The sequence below is a fragment of the Anas acuta genome, chromosome 18, assembly GCF_963932015.1.
Source record: "Anas acuta chromosome 18, bAnaAcu1.1, whole genome shotgun sequence".
In the NCBI taxonomy this organism is placed as follows: domain Eukaryota; kingdom Metazoa; phylum Chordata; class Aves; order Anseriformes; family Anatidae; genus Anas; species Anas acuta.
The window spans coordinates 6104811-6121942 of record NC_088996.1 but is presented as its reverse complement, the minus strand read 5'-3'; the positions used below and the strand labels follow the sequence as shown (position 1 = coordinate 6121942).

At 39.6% G+C, this 17132-nt stretch overlaps 2 protein-coding genes across 3 annotated transcripts in view; one reads left to right on the top strand and one right to left on the bottom strand.

Annotated features, from left to right (window-relative positions):
- The window catches only part of OGFOD3 (2-oxoglutarate and iron dependent oxygenase domain containing 3), a 43184-nt gene extending 27251 nt beyond the window's left edge, over positions 1–15933 (top strand). The window contains exon 8 of the mRNA XM_068654764.1: positions 14007–15933. Coding sequence (XP_068510865.1) covers positions 14007–14143 — 137 coding nt within the window. The 3' untranslated portion in view covers positions 14144–15933. The remainder of the gene's footprint in view (positions 1–14006) is intronic.
- LOC137841647 (urotensin-2 receptor-like) overlaps positions 1–17132 on the bottom strand; it is a 51252-nt gene that overhangs the window by 12824 nt on the left and 21296 nt on the right. Inside the window, exon 2 of one of the 2 annotated variants that reach the window (XM_068654759.1) lies at positions 12171–14188. The exons of the other annotated variant lie outside the window; for it this stretch is intronic. The gene's annotated coding sequence lies outside the window, so the exon portion shown is untranslated. Of the gene's footprint in view, positions 1–12170; positions 14189–17132 lie in introns of those variants that run through there. 2 annotated transcript variants of the gene reach the window in all.

Genomic DNA, 17132 nt, shown 5'->3' with positions numbered 1-17132 from the left:
AATTTGATGAAGATAAGAATTCTGCTGGCTGTCAGAAAGGCTGATCTTTTTAAAAAGAAAAAGAAAATCCTTAAGGATGGCTTAAGATTTTTCTGATAAGTGGATTATTTGAAACTGGAATTACTTTGGGCAGTATGCTTAGGAAGAAAGTGCTCAGGCTCAACTCATGTGTCCGTCAGGTAAGTAGGGAGCTTACAGTACTGTACCTCAACCTTTTATAATGCAAGACCAATCACATTTTTTGCAGGGAACATCAAGGACAGCTTCATATTCCTATGGACTTTTTTTTTTTTTTTTAAAGAGAAAAAAGATGGAAATGTTCTTATTTAAAGACAGCATCAGTAATTGTCTGCTGACAGACATTACCCCAGCCTGAACTGTTTTCTTACTATGGTGGCCTGCAAGTGTGTTGTGTGGTGGTTTTTTTTGTTTTGCTTGTATGTCTTACAAATCATAGCAATCTACTCGCCAGCTGTAACAATGGCCTAGATAAACTATGAGATTATCTGTGTTCTGGGTTTGATATCAAAAATTTTATGTTTGATTATTTTAGCTTTTGTGGTTGAAAATATATGCTGAACTGAAAGTATTGTCATTTGCAAAATGCTGCCACCAGTATTTTGAAAGGAAGTAAATTAAACTAGGTCATTTCCAGATGCAATTCTAAAATGAACATGTTGGTATTAGAGCTGTAAAATAAGAACTGAATTCTGGATAACTGAGAGGGCAGCTGTCTCCTTGCACAGCTCTGGGGCAATCAGTCTGATGGCTGTATGCAGCATTCCCCTGCCTTGATTTCAAAGTCGGCAGCTGTGAAATTGCTTCAATTCAGCCCCATCCATTTAATTTTCAGGCTGCGCTGCAAGGTGTTTGCTCTTTGTCATTCCTGGGGAAGAATGGGGAGCAGATGAGGTGGAAGTACAGAGAGGAAGGATTTTTAACAGCACCTGATTCTGGCCATTCCCTTTGCCAGTTCCTTTTATTAACAGTATCTGTGAAATGCAACTGGTTAAACACAACTGTTAAAATTAAACAATGCAAAGCTTGTGAAGAACAGCCTTTTTGGGAGATGAAATGTGCTATGTATGCACAACAGAAAATGAAGTTCAGTGCCAGTTACACCTTTCTTCCACACTCCTCTGTCCAAATGCAGTTTCCAGGGGTCCCTTGATAGTGTCACTACCCATTGTGCTATCTAAATAATTACTGAAATCTTGAGAGAAACGGAGAAAATGTTTAGAGGTAGAGCATCATGTGAAGGCAATTCTACTTCATTTTCCTCTTGCTGATAAAAATGCCACTTGTGAGAGAATGAAAACAAGGGAATGACCCCAGGGTGTTTTCTGTTGCTGGTACAAGTTGATCTATTTTTCATGTTCAGAGTGTTCCTTTGCAGTGCTTTATTTTCCTTTTTTCCCCCTTCTTTTTTGTTTATGTTTTATGCTTCTTTTGATCCTTTGCTTTTCTTATCAGTCCAACTTTTTAAACCATGTGTCAATAAGCTTTTATGCTTCTCATTTAAGATGATTCAGGCTTTAGAGTTGACTGTCATGATCACTGGTTTAGTTCCAGTGCCTGGCAGCCAATTTACCTTCTCCATAACAGTACTGAAGTTTAAATTCCAAGATCTGGCATTTCTTATTGTCTCAGAATTACACTGTATTTTGGGAATTTGGTGCTATGTGCTAAAACGAGTACATTCTTTTTTGTGCAGGCAGTAATTTATTAGAGAGTCAGATTTTACAATGGGAAACAGAAAGACATTGTTACTGATGCAGCAGAGCAGGAAGGGCAGTCATCTGAAATACAAAAAATATAATCACAAAAAAGAAACAAACCAAAAACAAAAACATTGTGAATTTCCCTGTTTTTATTCCCTGGCAATTTTTTTTTGCTGTTTCAATGCTTTCAGTCTTAGCCCAGTCAGATTGGGACAGGGAAAACTTATATAAACAGAAGTGGAGCCTAATTTTAAAACATTTATCCCTTTTCTAAGTATACCACTTGTAAATTGTGTAAGAAGTCCCTAAGTCCTGTTTGCACATATTCAAATGAGTGAGGGTGTTCTTAAGACTATCATTTGTACCATGGTCTGTAATATTGGTTTGTTTAATAATTAACACATCTATCTCTAAGAGGGAATTAAATTCATTAGTCTGGATGCTCTCAAGACTTTTCCTTTTAATGGACATGAACAATTCACCACTGTTATGCCAATTCACGTGTACAGAGCCTTGGCTAATCCTTAAACAAATTTAGAGTTAGGGGACACATCTCTGAAGCTTATCTGGGCACAAGGGAAGTATGTGTGTCTTGCCTTAAGTTGGGGCCTCTGTCTGCTGCAAGAAACTCACTGTACCAAGAATAAGAATCCTCCTTTCCAAATAAAATACTACTTTGAACGGAAATGTTTTTTTGGATAAAGAAACATTTCTGAAGTTGTATCTGTTGCTTTTAAATGCCTTTGTTAATCCTGTTTCCAAAAATGAATTGGCAAAATGGCAATGCATTGTCACTTTGTTTTCATCCTTTACACCAGGGTTAGCTCTCCTCAAAAGAAGAAAAAAAAATTTGCACAAAGAAAATAAGGAGGTGATTGGTGACAGCCAGCATGGCTTCACTAAGGGCAGGTTGTGCCTGACAAATCTGGTGGCCTTCTACGATGGGGTTACATCATCGGTGGACTGGGGAAGAGCAACTGACATCCTCTACCTGGACTTGTGCAAGGCATTTCATGCTGTCCCCCATCGTATCCTTGTCACTAAATTGAAGAGACTGGATTTGAGGGGTGAACAACTTGGTGGGTAAGGAATCGGCAGGATGGTCGCACTCAGAATTGCTGTCAATAGCTCAATGTCCAGGTGGAGGTCAGTGACCAGTGGTGTTCCTCAGGGGTCGGTATTGGGACCGGTGCTGTTTGACATCTTCGTTAGTGACATGGACAGTGAGATCGAATGTACCCTCAGCAAGTTTGCTGATGACACTCAGCTGTGTGATGCGGTCGATATGCAGAAGGGCTGCTATGCGGAGGGACCTCAACAGGCCTGGGAGGTGGGCCTGTGCAAACCTCATGAAGTTCAACAAGGGCAAGTGCAAGGTCCTGCACCTGGATTGGGGCAATGCCAAGCACAAATAAATACAGGCTGGGTAGTGAATGGATCAAGAGCAGCCCCAATGAGAAGGACCTGGGGGTGTTGGTTGACAAGAAGCTCCACATGAGCTGGCCACGTGCGCTTGCAGCCCAGAAAGCCAGCTGTACCCTGGGCTGCAGCAAAAGAAGTGTGGGCAGCGGGGCAAGGGAGGGGATTGTCCCCCTCTGCTCTGCTCTTATGAGGCCCTACGTGGAGCCCTGCATTCATCTCTGGGGCCTGCAGCATCAGAAGGACATGGAAGTATTAAAATGAATCCAGAGGAGGGCCGTGAGGATGACCAAGGGGCTGAAACACCTCTGCTATGAAGCCAGGCTGAGGGAGTTGGCGTGATTCAGCGTGGAGAGGAGAAGGCTCTGGGGGGACCTTACAGCGGCCTGCCAGTGCCTGAAGGGGGCTGCAGGAAAGCTGGGCAGGAACTCTTGTTGGGGAGTGTAGTGATAGGACAAGGGGGAATGGCTTTACACTAAAAGAGGGTAGGATTAGATTAGATACATAGAAGAAGTTTTTTACTCAGAGGATGGTGAGGCGCTGCCCCATCCCTGGAGGTGTTTAAGGCCAGGCTGAATGGGGCTTTGGGCAACCTGGGCTGGTGGGAGGGGTCCCTGCCCATGGCAGGGGGTTCGAATTAGATGTGCTTTAAGGTCCCTTCCAACCCAACCCATTCCATGATTCTATGCAATAGAGCAACTGTTAGAGTGAGGTTCTTCAAAACCAAGGCCTTGGCCCTTTCATCATCAACATTCTTTGTCTGGCCTGCGATTTGTTGCAGGAAGCTTCAACAGATACAGTTAGATTAAGTATAAATGACAGACAATAAAGCATTCCCTTTTTTAATGTTAAAATCGGTATACTTTATGCTGCTATTAAGTTTGCCAGTGTAAAACATTTAAAATTTCATTATTTTGGAGAGCCTTGTGTGAATCTGGGTACTGGCAATATTATAGAGAGGTCACAGGCTTCATTTTATAAGTGTAGATGATACCCTGCAGCTGGAATGAAATATCTGTACTAGTTGTGTGTTCTGTATTTGCATGTACACTTCTTGTCTTTAAGGTCAGCTTTGTTGAGCTTACTTTCAACTCACAAAGGAGTTTGTTCTTTATACAAGTTGTTTTTTATGTAAGGGCAGATAAAAAGGTCACAATCACTGGAAGAAAATAATCCATGATGCAAAATGAATTATGTGCATTGGCTCGTGAGAAATGTTGCTTTTCTGTTTCGTTTGTGAATATCAAACTTAGCATGTTTTTGTAGTTGCCAGAGCAAAGTGTCTTTCTGCAAGTGCAAGAGTATTTGAGATGAAGGTATGAGCCGTTTGGGAACCTGTGAGGTTAGATTATTCTTCATTTAGAATGGAAAGAAGTATACATTCAAAGCCTGATTGTTCAGTTTTTCTGTTTAATCTTTATTTTACTGTGCTCTTTCAAAAAAAAAACAAAAAACAACACAACCCACATCATCAGTTTGGAGGAATTCACTACTAAAGGCTGTGGGAATGCTGTATATTGACAGTTCAATGACATAGTAAAAAAAAAAAACAAAACATAATAATAAAAAAATTATATATATATATTCCATATTTGGAGGTCTCACAACAATATAACATGTTTTTTACACCTTGTGTTAAAAGCATTTCTTTAGTAATTATTTAGTAATCCATTTTGTGTTATGGAACAGCTGATTTTTCACTGAGTGTGGGTACTCCTTCTCCACACTTAACCTGGTTAGTGCTGATTTAATCTAGATGAAGGTGATCTTCTGGCATTCCTAGCTTTAGTTTTGCTCCAATCAGCAAAACTGGATCACATCTTGATGACAAATCAGTAACAGCTGAAAGCTGAGTGATTTAAAAACAAAGCAAAAATGCCCCACAAATAGTTGTCAGTCCTATAGAAGGTAAATGGAGCAGGCATTAGTAGCTGCAGTAATATCCAGCTATGCAAAGCTCCTGGGTTAAAGGAGAGGTGGCACTTTATTGATTTGCAGTACCAATCATGAATTGCACTTGGGATGGGTAAGACAATTGCACAGAAATGGTAGAAAAAGGAGGAGCTGTTGCAGCTGTGACAACAATCTGTTGAAACAGGCACATACAGGAGCTGGAGAGCTCCTTGTTTCTACATGGAGCTCAGAAGACTTTCTTTTGTTTTCTGTTCTGTTTCCTATAGAAGGTTAACTTTCTTTCAGACTCTGGTTTTGTGTTCCAGTCATACTTGGTGACAGGTTTCTGATGTCATTAAAATAAATAGTCTTTTAATTGTGCACATAAAGCAGCAGTACTTGGGAGGCTCAGATCAGACCTGTGCTTCCCATGCTGCATATGACTTATCCTCAATTAGATGTTGTGCTTTGTATGAAGCATCTGTATTATTGAGGATAGTAATGGTTGTTTTAATTGGGCAATTGAAAGGATTGAGGTGTGTAAGGAGGTTCGGGGGTGCTAACCTGATGTGTTAGTGCATTACAGGGCATTGCAGAGCATTGTCGCTGTGGTGAATTGGCCTCTGAGGCTTTCTCCTGGTATAAAACAGTTATTAATGAGCACATGCAGTATGTGTCTTGTTTGCTTGTCATTCCTTAATGCATTTCTACGGGACTTCGGTTTTCATAATGCACATGCAGGCTGATATTTTAGAAACTTGATTGGATGCTGCTGAACAAATATGCAGCAAAGTTGATGGTATAAAGAAGGAGCAGAGGAAAATCAACCAGTTACTTGATGAAATTCAGGTAATGTAACAGGTGAAGTAAAATAAAATGCAAAACAAACTCTTTCAGATGCCTTATGCTGTATAGATCAGTAACGATGTTTCCATTCTTGGTTCCTGCGCTTTCTGAGTTTTAATATTACAAGCAGTGGGTGCATTGGAACAGGCTGCCTAGGGAAATAGTGGAATCACCATCCCTGGAGGTGTTTAAGTAAAGGTGTGGTACACGGTTTATTGGGTGATACTGGTGGTAGGTGGACGATTGGACTAAATGATCTTAGAGGTCTTTTCCAGCCTTAATGAATATGTGATTTTATCATGAACTCCTTTTTGTTTGAAGGGCATTTCTTGAAATGAGTAGCAGAAGTTACCCTTGTGTTTGTGCTTCAGTGATTTCTGAATATAAGTTTGAAGTCCATCTCTATTAGAGGTCTAAAATCCAGAACTTGGGCATCTATGTGATTTGACTACAGCTCTACTAAAAATGGTGTATTTAGCAAGGTCAAGAAAAGGAAAATAAATGACCCAGTGGTATTTCATGTGATACAAAGTGCAACACTTTGTTCTTACAGGCTTCTTGTGCTGAGAACTTTCTGTAGGAGTCCAACAGAAGCAGCTCTGATAGTCATGACTGGGTGAGGCTGAATACTAAAGGGGGAAACTGGGAGTCAGAGCAGAGGTGCTAACCCTGTCCTTCTCCTTTAGCTGTAGGGAGAAGAGAAGGAGGCCAAAAGGCCTGGGTGACAGTAAGGATGAAGAGGGGAGAGCAGGGTTATGCAGTTCTGATTTCTAAATACATCACTGGATTGTCACATTTTCAGACAAAATGTACAGAGCAGAAACTTCTGTTGTTTTGAGCAACCAACTGTGCTGGTGGAATAGAAGCAGGCAGGGATTCTGTTGAAATCTAAAAATGCTTATGTCTTTTTATTTTCATAGGAAATTATTTTTAGTGGGGAGTAACTTTGGTCATTTATTTTCTTTAAAAAGTGTAATTTGGAACTTTTCAGCACAGGTGATTATGAATTTAAAGTAGAATCAAGTACTTATAAATGTATTAATAATACTTCAGCAAATTACAAGCCAGCTATAAAAAGTTCTCCCTGATAATCATTGATTTTATTCATAACAGCAAGTAATTTCTCTACCAAAAAAATCTGGGGCGACTTTGCATCTAGGCTTCATTAGATGCCCACTGTGTTTTAGTTTCTTTTTAGGACCTACTCACCTTTACACTTCTGTGCTTGGCATGCTCTTCACCTGTGTATGTGGGGAACTTGTTTAGGGAAGCTGGTGCACTCTCTTCTGCTGTAAAGGTTGGCATATCATCCAGACTCAAGTCTTCAAAACAGTAGATATAAACTTGGTTTATATCTGGGATGAAATCCAGATCAGCAGCGTAGTGGTGTGCAGGTAGGTAGGATGCACACAGCAGCTGCTCCTTTACCCAGTTGGCAGCTTTCAGCACTACCTTCAAAAAGGTTTCCCAAATTTAACATGCAAGAGACAGCATTACTGGATGGTGCTGCTGTCACCTGAGGAGGGTACCTGGCACACTTTGGACTGGGAAAACCCTGGAACCAGAGCTGTGACAGAAGTGTAACCTGTCCCATTCATCTCAACTCAGATCATGCTCAGGTGCTGTCATTCCTCTTTACTTTCATAAGGTTTAGGTAGAGACTTGCGTAAAGCTTTCCCCTTTCAACAATATATTTATAATAATTGAATAAGTATATCCATTAAGTAAATTTTATTGTGATTACAATTTTTTTTTTTTTTTTTTTTTTTTTTTTTGCCTAATGATAGTGTTTGAGGGGTGGGAGGAGAGGCTTTATATAAGGATGAATTAGCAGTGACTCCTGAACAGCTGACAAGGATGAGAAGACAATTGTGTGTGCAGTTTCCCAGACAGCGCTTCTGTCTTGGTGTCATTCAGCAGACTAAACACAATTTTCTTACTTTCTAGAGTAACACTCAGAGCTGGTAGAGCTGCCAGTCAAAGCTGTCAGCGCATAAGATACAAGATGCTGAGTAGATCTGTAGTGCCAAATAAACTGTTCGTGCTTCCCTTTCATCTGGCAGAGGAGTTGCCTCATTTCCAGCTGCTCTGGGTGGTGGTTCGAGGTGAGACCTTTTACAACCCCCAGTCCCGCTCTGTGCTGGGCAGCAGGCAGTGGCAGCCCCTGTGCTTCCCTGACGTCCAGCCCCTGTTCAGGCAGACCAGAGGAGAAGGGCGAGGGGACTTTGTGCGCCCTTAACTTGCTTGCATGATTAAGTGTGGGTCAAGACAGTCTGACACCTGTTTTGCAGTTTCTGCTTGATAAGCTTGACAAGGAAATTTGGCAGTGAATTAAGCTAGGAGGGCCAAAATGGTGCTGCCAAGAAAGCAAAAAAGCCAGTCTCATGTGAAGGATGGGAGCACAAAGTTGGGTGGGAATCCGGTGGCAACACCAGGTAGGCCGCAGAAAGTGATTGCCAAAGTTGATACTAATGTGAATGGCCTCTGCCATGTAAAATCAGAATGATTTGATGGAGTGGACCTCTGCAGATCATCTGGTCACAGCTTCCAGCTCAACAGGTGATCACAGGAGACACAAGGGTAGCAAAATGTATGTATGAGACACGTGGTTGGGAAGTTCCATATCTAAATGTGTTCTGACTAACTTGTGCTGTTAATGCTGCACTTACATGTGCTGGTGGTATGACCCTGAGCAACCTGACGCAACTCAGATATAATTTAGAAGTTGGCCCTGATATGAGAAAGGGATTTGACCAGATCTCCTTCCAAATTCTCATCTAAATTACACAGTGAATCTGTAATTCTGTATGCAGTGAATGTAATTCTATATGCAGTGAATCTACAATAAGAGGCAAAACAATGTTGTATTATGGGGTTGTTTTTTTTCTTTCTTCCTTATGAGCATTGTGCTATGTTAACATTTGCATGGTTCTCAGTCTTTTTATGTATTCTCTACTTTTTTTTTATAATTTAATCTTACCTTTTTTTTTTCTCTTGTCAGAATAAGAACAACAGGATACTCTATACTACTTGCAAAGCAAAAGAATGTGTGTTAATTGCAAAGTATTGTACTGGTGTTTACTAATTAATTTTTGCAGTAACACTGTTAAAATATGTCAGTGTTTTCTTCATTTTAGAGGCAAGGAAACAAATGAGAGGTTAAGCAGTTTGATCAAAGTCACAGTACAAGTCAAGGACATAGTTGTCAATTAAAATTTTCTTTTTATATTCTGCTAGTCTATATTGCCTCCCAGTACTGAGGTTAGGTAGAATATTGCAGGCAGTTTGCTTGTGGAAGTGCAACTGAATGTTAAAATTCAACAGGGATAAAATCTCCTGAGAGCAAGCCTTATAGGAATCTGTGATATTATAGCTGGAAGAGTAATTAAATGGAACATCATTGCTTTATAATGAAATAGCTGTTGCTTTTGTTGCTTCTTAAGTATTTTTCATGAAAATAATAGTGTTACTTTATCACAATTACAGTCATGTACAGCTCAGTACTGGATCTTGTGACTGGCACTTGTACGTCTTCAGAAATAACAGTTCCTGTGGATCAGTGCAAAAATCACTTCTCAAAAAATCATGAGAACAAGGGGTTACCTCTAATATGATTAAGGTCTTGATCCTGTATTTTCTTTCCTGTTTTTCACATCACAAGCTTTTCTGAGCCTGACAGCATTTAAGAGCTTGACTTGTGTCAGTGACACTGAAGGCTAGGCTCAGTTTTGATGGATGCGGTGGTGCTGAGCTTGTTAGCAATTCCTCATCCTAGATCAGACTGGCATGTATAAGTGAATTGGCACGTGAGCTATCCATCATAGCTTTTCTTTGATCCCCAATACAATTTATCCTTTGCTTACTTTTGTAAAGATTAAAAACTTGTGTGAATGTTTAAGGCTCACAGAAAAAGGGCTGAGAGGCAGCTGCACCTGGGGATGGAGCTAAGCACAGAAGCAGAGCCTGAGCAGTGGCTGCGAATGGGAGGGGGAGTGACTGTGTCACAGTAACACTGTGCAGTCTGCAAGGAGCACAGCTCATCAGCTAAGCCTTTAGTGTACCAACTCCATCTTGAAGCACAGAATCATAGAGAAAACATGGAAGGGAAGAGAAAACAGGCTGTAGATTCAGGTAATCTTAGATCTAGCTTGCTGTCAAATAGAGATCAAAGGCAAGGATTGATTGTTTACTTCTGTTCCTATAGAGATCTGAGGGCTATAGGCAAGCTAATGATTTAGAAACAGGCTCCCGTTGGTATTCCGGTTACCACAAATCGTTCTGATTCTTTGTCCTCTTTGTTTTTCTCTTATAGTAAGAAAGGTGAGAACAATTGTATTTGTGTGGGAGAACTTCCTCTACTGCCTTGTTGCAGTAAGAAAGTTTGGCTCCTCTGCAGGAACTAGGCTAGGGCTCTCCGTCCCGCTGCTATATAAGCTGATGGGAGTCTTGAAGGCATTTGGAAACAGCTGTAAAGGAGTTTTAAGTGTTTGGTGGTGGCCAGAAAAGAGGAAAGATCATTCAAAGAAGTGCATTCAGAAATGTCAGTGTTCTGATACAGAAATAGTATGTCTAAGTGTTAAAAGCACTAAATGCTCCCATGTGCTGCACTAATTGCTGTGGCATGCTGTGCCTGATTTATATCTCATTAAATGGAAAGTGGAGGTGTGAAGGAGATGGACCACAGGTGTGGGAGAGCAGCCCACAGTTCTTGTGACTCCTGGGTTTAAAACTCATCCCTGAAGCTGAGGTTAAAGCATCGTGAAACTAAACAGGTGATGGAGTTCTTGGCACCTTGCAGTGACTGGGGAAAATGTGAGTCAAATACTTATGTTTGGGATGAAATACTCTTGAATAATCTTGGTGGGAAAAAGAATTTCTTTGTTATCACCATGGGCATCACTCCTAACCAAAGGACACCTCCATTCCAGTCTTTATCCTTCAGGACCTGGCTCAGATATTGGTGTCTTTCTTAAAGCTTAGAACCAAGGACCTCAAAATGGGAGATGATCCCTCTCCTGTTTCTTCCATTCCCCAGGAGTTCATCCCTTAAGAACCAGCAATAACATACTTTCTCTTTTTTGGTTAGGTAATATCATACTATAAAGCAGTGTTGAATAGTAGCCTGTGATCTCAAAAAAGCTTACATTTTAAAACCAAGTGTTCATAAATCAACCCCAAATTTATGTGTCAGGAAGCAGTTGTCAAGATTTCATTACTGGAAGAGAAAAGCAAGTCGGAAAGAATCTGCAAGACAGTCAGAGGAGAGGAGACAAAAATGAAAAGACATATTTGAGGCCATTGTCAATTCAAGTAACGAAAGAAAAGAACAAAGGAAGCAGGATTAGAATTTTTGTGCGCTTTACCCAGAGCTTTTGTCACTCAAAAACGTTTCACCGGGAAATTGCGTGTGCATACACATTTTTGGTTTGCAATGAGTAGTTGCATAGCTATTCTTCGGCATCTGTAATACAACACTGATCTTTTGTGAAGCTCAGCATTCACTCTAGCACTTACTCACAGTGTGGAGAGCTCAGTGGACCTGCCTTGTGTGTGCCTTTCTCTCTTTTCAAAATGAGAGTTCCTAGCATGGCTACAGCAATTGCGTCAGCGTATAATGCTTTTTTAATATAAAGTTTGCACTTTAAGTGCTTTGAATGCAGTCTCACAGCTAAAAACAGACCCACATCACGTATGGCCCTACTAACTTGCTGACGTGGTTCATGGTTTGGAATTTTCAGGCTTAAAATCTCAAACTCAAAATTGATTAAAAAACAATTGCTAGAACTGAGGACAGATTATAGCCTAGGATTAGGTACGTACTTTTCTAAGCAACTTGCTTAGTTCTGAACTGTTTTTTTTCTTGTAGTGATTTAACTTTTGAAATGGTTTCTATATACTGCGTATTGAAGGAAAATTCTGAAGTGTCTAGGTTCATTGTACTTGGAAGGGCAATAAATCATCCTGTTCTGTAACGGTGCACCTTTATCTTGTGTCTTTCTCCAGATATCTCTGAATAATGATGCTACTGTATATTCCTTGAAGATTTTATCAGGTGGGATGGGAATTAATGTTCCTTGCCCTTTCTGTGAACAGTTCTACAATTGAGAATAGCATACTGTGGAGAGACTGTACTTTCATTTCAAAATTTTGCAATGGAAATGATTTTAAAATAAATTCTTCTCAAGTGAGGAAAAAGTATCTTAAGAAATGGATTGAAGGCTTGTTTGGTGACATGGAGACCCCCTCTGGCAGTTGTGGGACCAGGTACATAAGGAGTTATAAAATACAATATATCTGAAGACATATTTATTAAAGAAGAAAATGAAAACATTCTGTATAGCCAAAGAATCCATTTTAACTGGCTTAAACAGTACACTGAAACTGGTCTAATTCTGAACTGCTAATATTTCTTATAAGAGATCAAACAAAAATGCTTGGAAATGAGTTTAAGGCAAAACTTTGGGTGAATAGGTGAGGGACTTAATAATGAAGTAGTTGAATGTATTAAAATATGATTTAAGAAAGTAAAAAAAAAAAAAGCACACATTTTCAGGATAAAGGGACTTTGTATGAAATCCTCAAGGGTTCTGTTAACTGTAGCACTCAGAGGATATGAGAACCTTGCCTTCATTAGTCTTTCATTCAGAAGAGCAGGACACCAAGGTGTGCATGAGCTTTGCATACAAATAAATTTATTTTTTACATATATTTATAGCTTTATCCATTATTGATGTGCAGCCAGTGGCACAGAAGATAATATATGACTTCATATTTCTGCTTGGCAGCTAGGAGTGATTCCTAGGAAAGATTAAATGTGAACTGCAACTGAATGTGGAAGGGACTCAGAGGCTGCCCAAGCTCCATGAGGCCAGTCTAGATTTGTTCAAATTTCTCGTGTGCTGCTGAAGAATATGCAAGCAAGGTAACTTCTGGATCTTTAGTTAGAAGGGAACACTAGCTGTGTAGCTTGTGCCTGTTTCTGCAGTGTATTGTACGAAGGTTGGAATAGTTTGTCTTGTTATAGTGCAGAAATTAAGTGGGCATTTAAGTGTTTTGTTTGGCCTGGTGGTCCCAGGCAGTCAGATTGTTTGTATGAGTTCCTCGAGATAAGCTTTTAACAGACTCTAATCTGCATTGGGATAAAACAGCTGTGCATATGAGTATTACTGGCTTTTCAGGAAATTTGAGTAGTCCTACGGAGCTGCTTCAGTTCCAAGTTACTTGCTAAACATTAAACTGCTATGTTCTCAAAACAGTTAAATAATGTGGAAGTGTAGAGTGCCCCAATGTGCTTTGGTTAAGTGGGATGCTAGTACACCTCTGCTGGCATCCCCAAAGTAACTAGCTTTCACCTTGAAGCAACCCAAGGCCTGGAGAGCCCTGAGGCATGTTGGTGGTGGTGGCACCCAAAACTTAAATGGGATGAAGGACAGGGCTAAGCATTTGCATCTGTAAAAACAATTTCCAAGCCTATGTATTGATGGAGTGTCAGTTCCTAAGGAAAAATAATTGGTGTACAGGAGTGATACATAACGTTCTGTCCTGGCTGAACAGTGAGTGATCTGAGTGTGCACAAAAAGCTATAGCAAATACTTGGTATAATGCTGATAAGCTGCCACAGCTGCTTGTAAACCTGCTGAGCATTTTTTCGCTGAAGACCTTTTGCCACCTCTGGAGCACTTCCTCCTTCTTTGGTCTAAAATTAGAGCCCAGACTAGAAGGGGAGCAGGGAGGAAATCAGTACATTTTGACAGTCACTAGGGTTGCTTTTTTCTTGTTTTTTGTTTTTTGATTTTTTTTTTTTTTTTTTTTTTTTTTTTCTTTTTAATTGAGGCAACTAAGAACTGGATTCAGATGTTCTTGGCTTCCTCCTGTCTTTTATAAACTATGGGATATGGTAGAATTATGTCTCCAGCTTTGTAGCACGAAGGATTAACATAGACTTTAAACAGTCCATAAAGCTGTCAGAGTGCAGCATAAGCTCATAACAGTTCGGCTCTGGGCTGACCTGTGGGCTCTCAGGTAGCTAGGGAACGCTTGGACTGAGACAACAACAGCAAAACTGCGTAGAGAGCTGGTAGCTGAATGGCAAACTGTGTCGCTGATTAAATGCTTTTGTCTTTACAGGCCGGGTTTCCTTTTTCACCTCTGGATCTGAGAATCTTCATCGGGTGGAAAAGGTTCGCTGGGGCACTCGCTATGCCGTCACCATCTCCTTCACTTGCAACCCAGACCACGGCATTGGGGATCCGGTCCTGACATAATTCCTCCCGGGATGGAACGTGAGGTCGAATGGAATGAGAGAAGCCCTGCAAGAGGAGAGGAAAAATGGAGATAATTTTATAGACTTGCATTCAATTAGAATTTCCCAGCTGTATTTTGTTATATAAAAAACATTTTGTTTTCATGTCTTCTTTTCTGTGGGTGTTGCAAACAGTGCCTTAAGGACCATCTTAAATTTGGTATGTTCTGTAACTGGTTTGTCTTCATCTTCATGTAGAGTCCTGCAATGGGCTCTTCATTTTTCTTTCATTTTTCTTTCTTTTTTTTTTTTAATTTTGATTCTTTGGTTTAAAAGATACAGACCACCTTTGGACCATATCTTGATATGACACCACGTGCTTCTGTTACCTGTTATTAAATTCTATAGTCTCTTCCAGTACTAATAGGATTTGGAAACTTTGACCTAATTAATACAGCAAGATGAGCATTATTCTTTTGGACATGTCTCCTGCTGAGAGGAATGTTTTCTCCTTTAGCATGGGCATTAGTGGGCGATACACCTGTGGTTTGACTCCTGGGCTTTACTTGAACTTTTTTTTTTTAAATTAAATGACTACAGATATTTTCTGCTACAAGCAAGGACTAGTTAATACAATGTCAGAACTACAACCTTTTAGTTAGCCAGAAAGCACATCACTTCAGGATTACAAATGTTGTGCATTAGGGAGTGGCACCACAGTAGGTTCCTCTGACCAGAACGCAGCATTCCCAACTTGCCTCGCTTTCTCAGTGGTGTCTTAAGAAAAGTGATTAATCTCCTGGTTGCAAGTCCCATCCTAAAGTTATTCAGAGCTCCTTATGAGAATGACTTGGCTGTATAACCATGTAAATTATATTTATGTAAGTATATTAAAAAATGTAAATGTATTAAAAGGAGAGCTGGGCAGAAGAAGTCAAACAGTTTTCTGGATTCAGCTGAGCATTCATCATTACCAAATTCTCCGTTAGGACAGTAGGATCTGGGAGGGACACAGGTGAGAAGAAAGTTAGTTTTGTGGTGGTTTTCCATGCACTGGTGCTGGAATCCTTAGACTTGATCCTGTAAACTGACTTGCTGCTTGGACAGCCGGATAACAAAACCATATGGACCAGTTGTCTGTTGTATGTGGGCTCTTACGGAAATTAGCATCCACTTACATTTTAAATTGAAATGCTCTCGAGCTGGAGCTCAATTGTAAGATGTTTCACGTTGAAACATCTATTTATTGGGCCAAAATTAAGTTTTAAGACCAAGTTTAAGAAAACTTGATTTTTGTTACAGTTGATATAACTTACATATCCTGTATGGTGAAATACTGTTTAGCTTGTCCAAAACAATGTTTTATCTGTTTCAGGAAGTTTATCAATAGCTTTTTATAGACTTCTTTTTTTTTGGTTTAATATGAAGACTTCCGTTAACTAGGATCATTAGTCAGTGATGTTACTTGAATAGTAAATCGCAAGAACTTCAGGAAGAGTTGATTGCATTGTATTACAGATGAAATAAAACAAGTAATCTTGCCAACTGCCTTGCTTTCTTACCACAATCAAAGGGTTTTGTGGGTCAACACTTTAAGTAAATCATAGGAAAAATTATTTTTTCTTCAAATTTTGAAGTGAGCATTGATTTGGTTTATTAATAGTCTATCTTTTCTATGAAAATGTGGGGATGTGCTTTTTTAATGCATACAATTTCATGTAATTTTCATTTTTGTTTTAATCTCTCCTTTTATGGAAGTTGTAAGTATGGGGGAATTTCACTGAAGATGTAATAAAGAGAATGATGACTGGACACTTGTGCTATTGTGAGTATTTTAAGTTGGCACACCAGCAAAATTGGTCTTCTGTAATTTCATGTCTTCTGAAAACTGAGAAGGGCATCCTTGCTAACAAGGAATTGTTAAAAGGACTGGATGCTAGGAAAATGATAGATGGGTTCTGTATCTAAATACTTGTCTCAGAGCCTGTTAATTCAAAGAAAGTTGCCTCACACCAAAGTTGTATGTCTATGTAAAGACCAGACACCAGCAACAGCTTTAGTGGGTTAACACTTTTTTTTGACATCACTTTGTGATTTAAATGCAGGGCCTTTTCCACAAAAATATCAAGTATCAGCAGAATCTAAGTATCAGTAGACCTCTGTGGATTTTGGTTTGATTCTCCAGGCTGAGGTCCTGTGTTCTGAAATTCTTACTTCACTGTAAGTTTTCTCATTAGGGCTTTGTAATTTTAAAAAGTGTTTATTAGTTACTTCTCTGTCATGCAGGCTTTGAGTTGCACTAAGTGAAAATAGCACTTTGAGAACTGCCCTCTCTAAAATACTCCTTATCAAGACCATGTTAGACCATGGGGGAAATCCCAACTAATCTGCTCTCAGGTTTTAATCTTCCAAAGCTTGTGTGTGTTGTAATATCTTCCAAACCCGGTGTTTTCTCCCATGCTGTGAATTGACTGACATTCAGAAATAAAATCAAGTTGGTATTTGTGCTTTCTGGATTTTTTAAGCTTTAGTAATGTGTTCAATATGATGACCAAACCTGTCAGATGTGATTTGTGAAAAATGCATGTGCTGTACCTGGTAAGAGAATTCACGTTTTGAAAGGAGCATAATAATTCAATATGTTGTGTTCCAGTACTAATCAACATTTTATATTTGAAGCTTCAATATCCGGACTACTAAAAGCAATATCTAGATCTATGAAGAAATTAAATAGCAAATGAGGAAGTAGAATACAATCTAAAAGATTCTAAACATAGCCTCCAGCAGGGGAATAACAACAGCAGAAAGGCTAATGTTCCTGGGGCAGCTTGGAATTTGCAGAATTCAGTGATTGTTAGAAATAAGCTTGACTTAATTTATTTTAGTCCCCATAAATGCCCCCAATAACTTTTTATTAAGCGCCTCTCTCCCTGTTTCTTGACAGGTAATTCTGAATTTGAAATACTTTAATTTCTGCTGATGTTTCTGTCTGTCCTCTTTCAGGTTCAGCC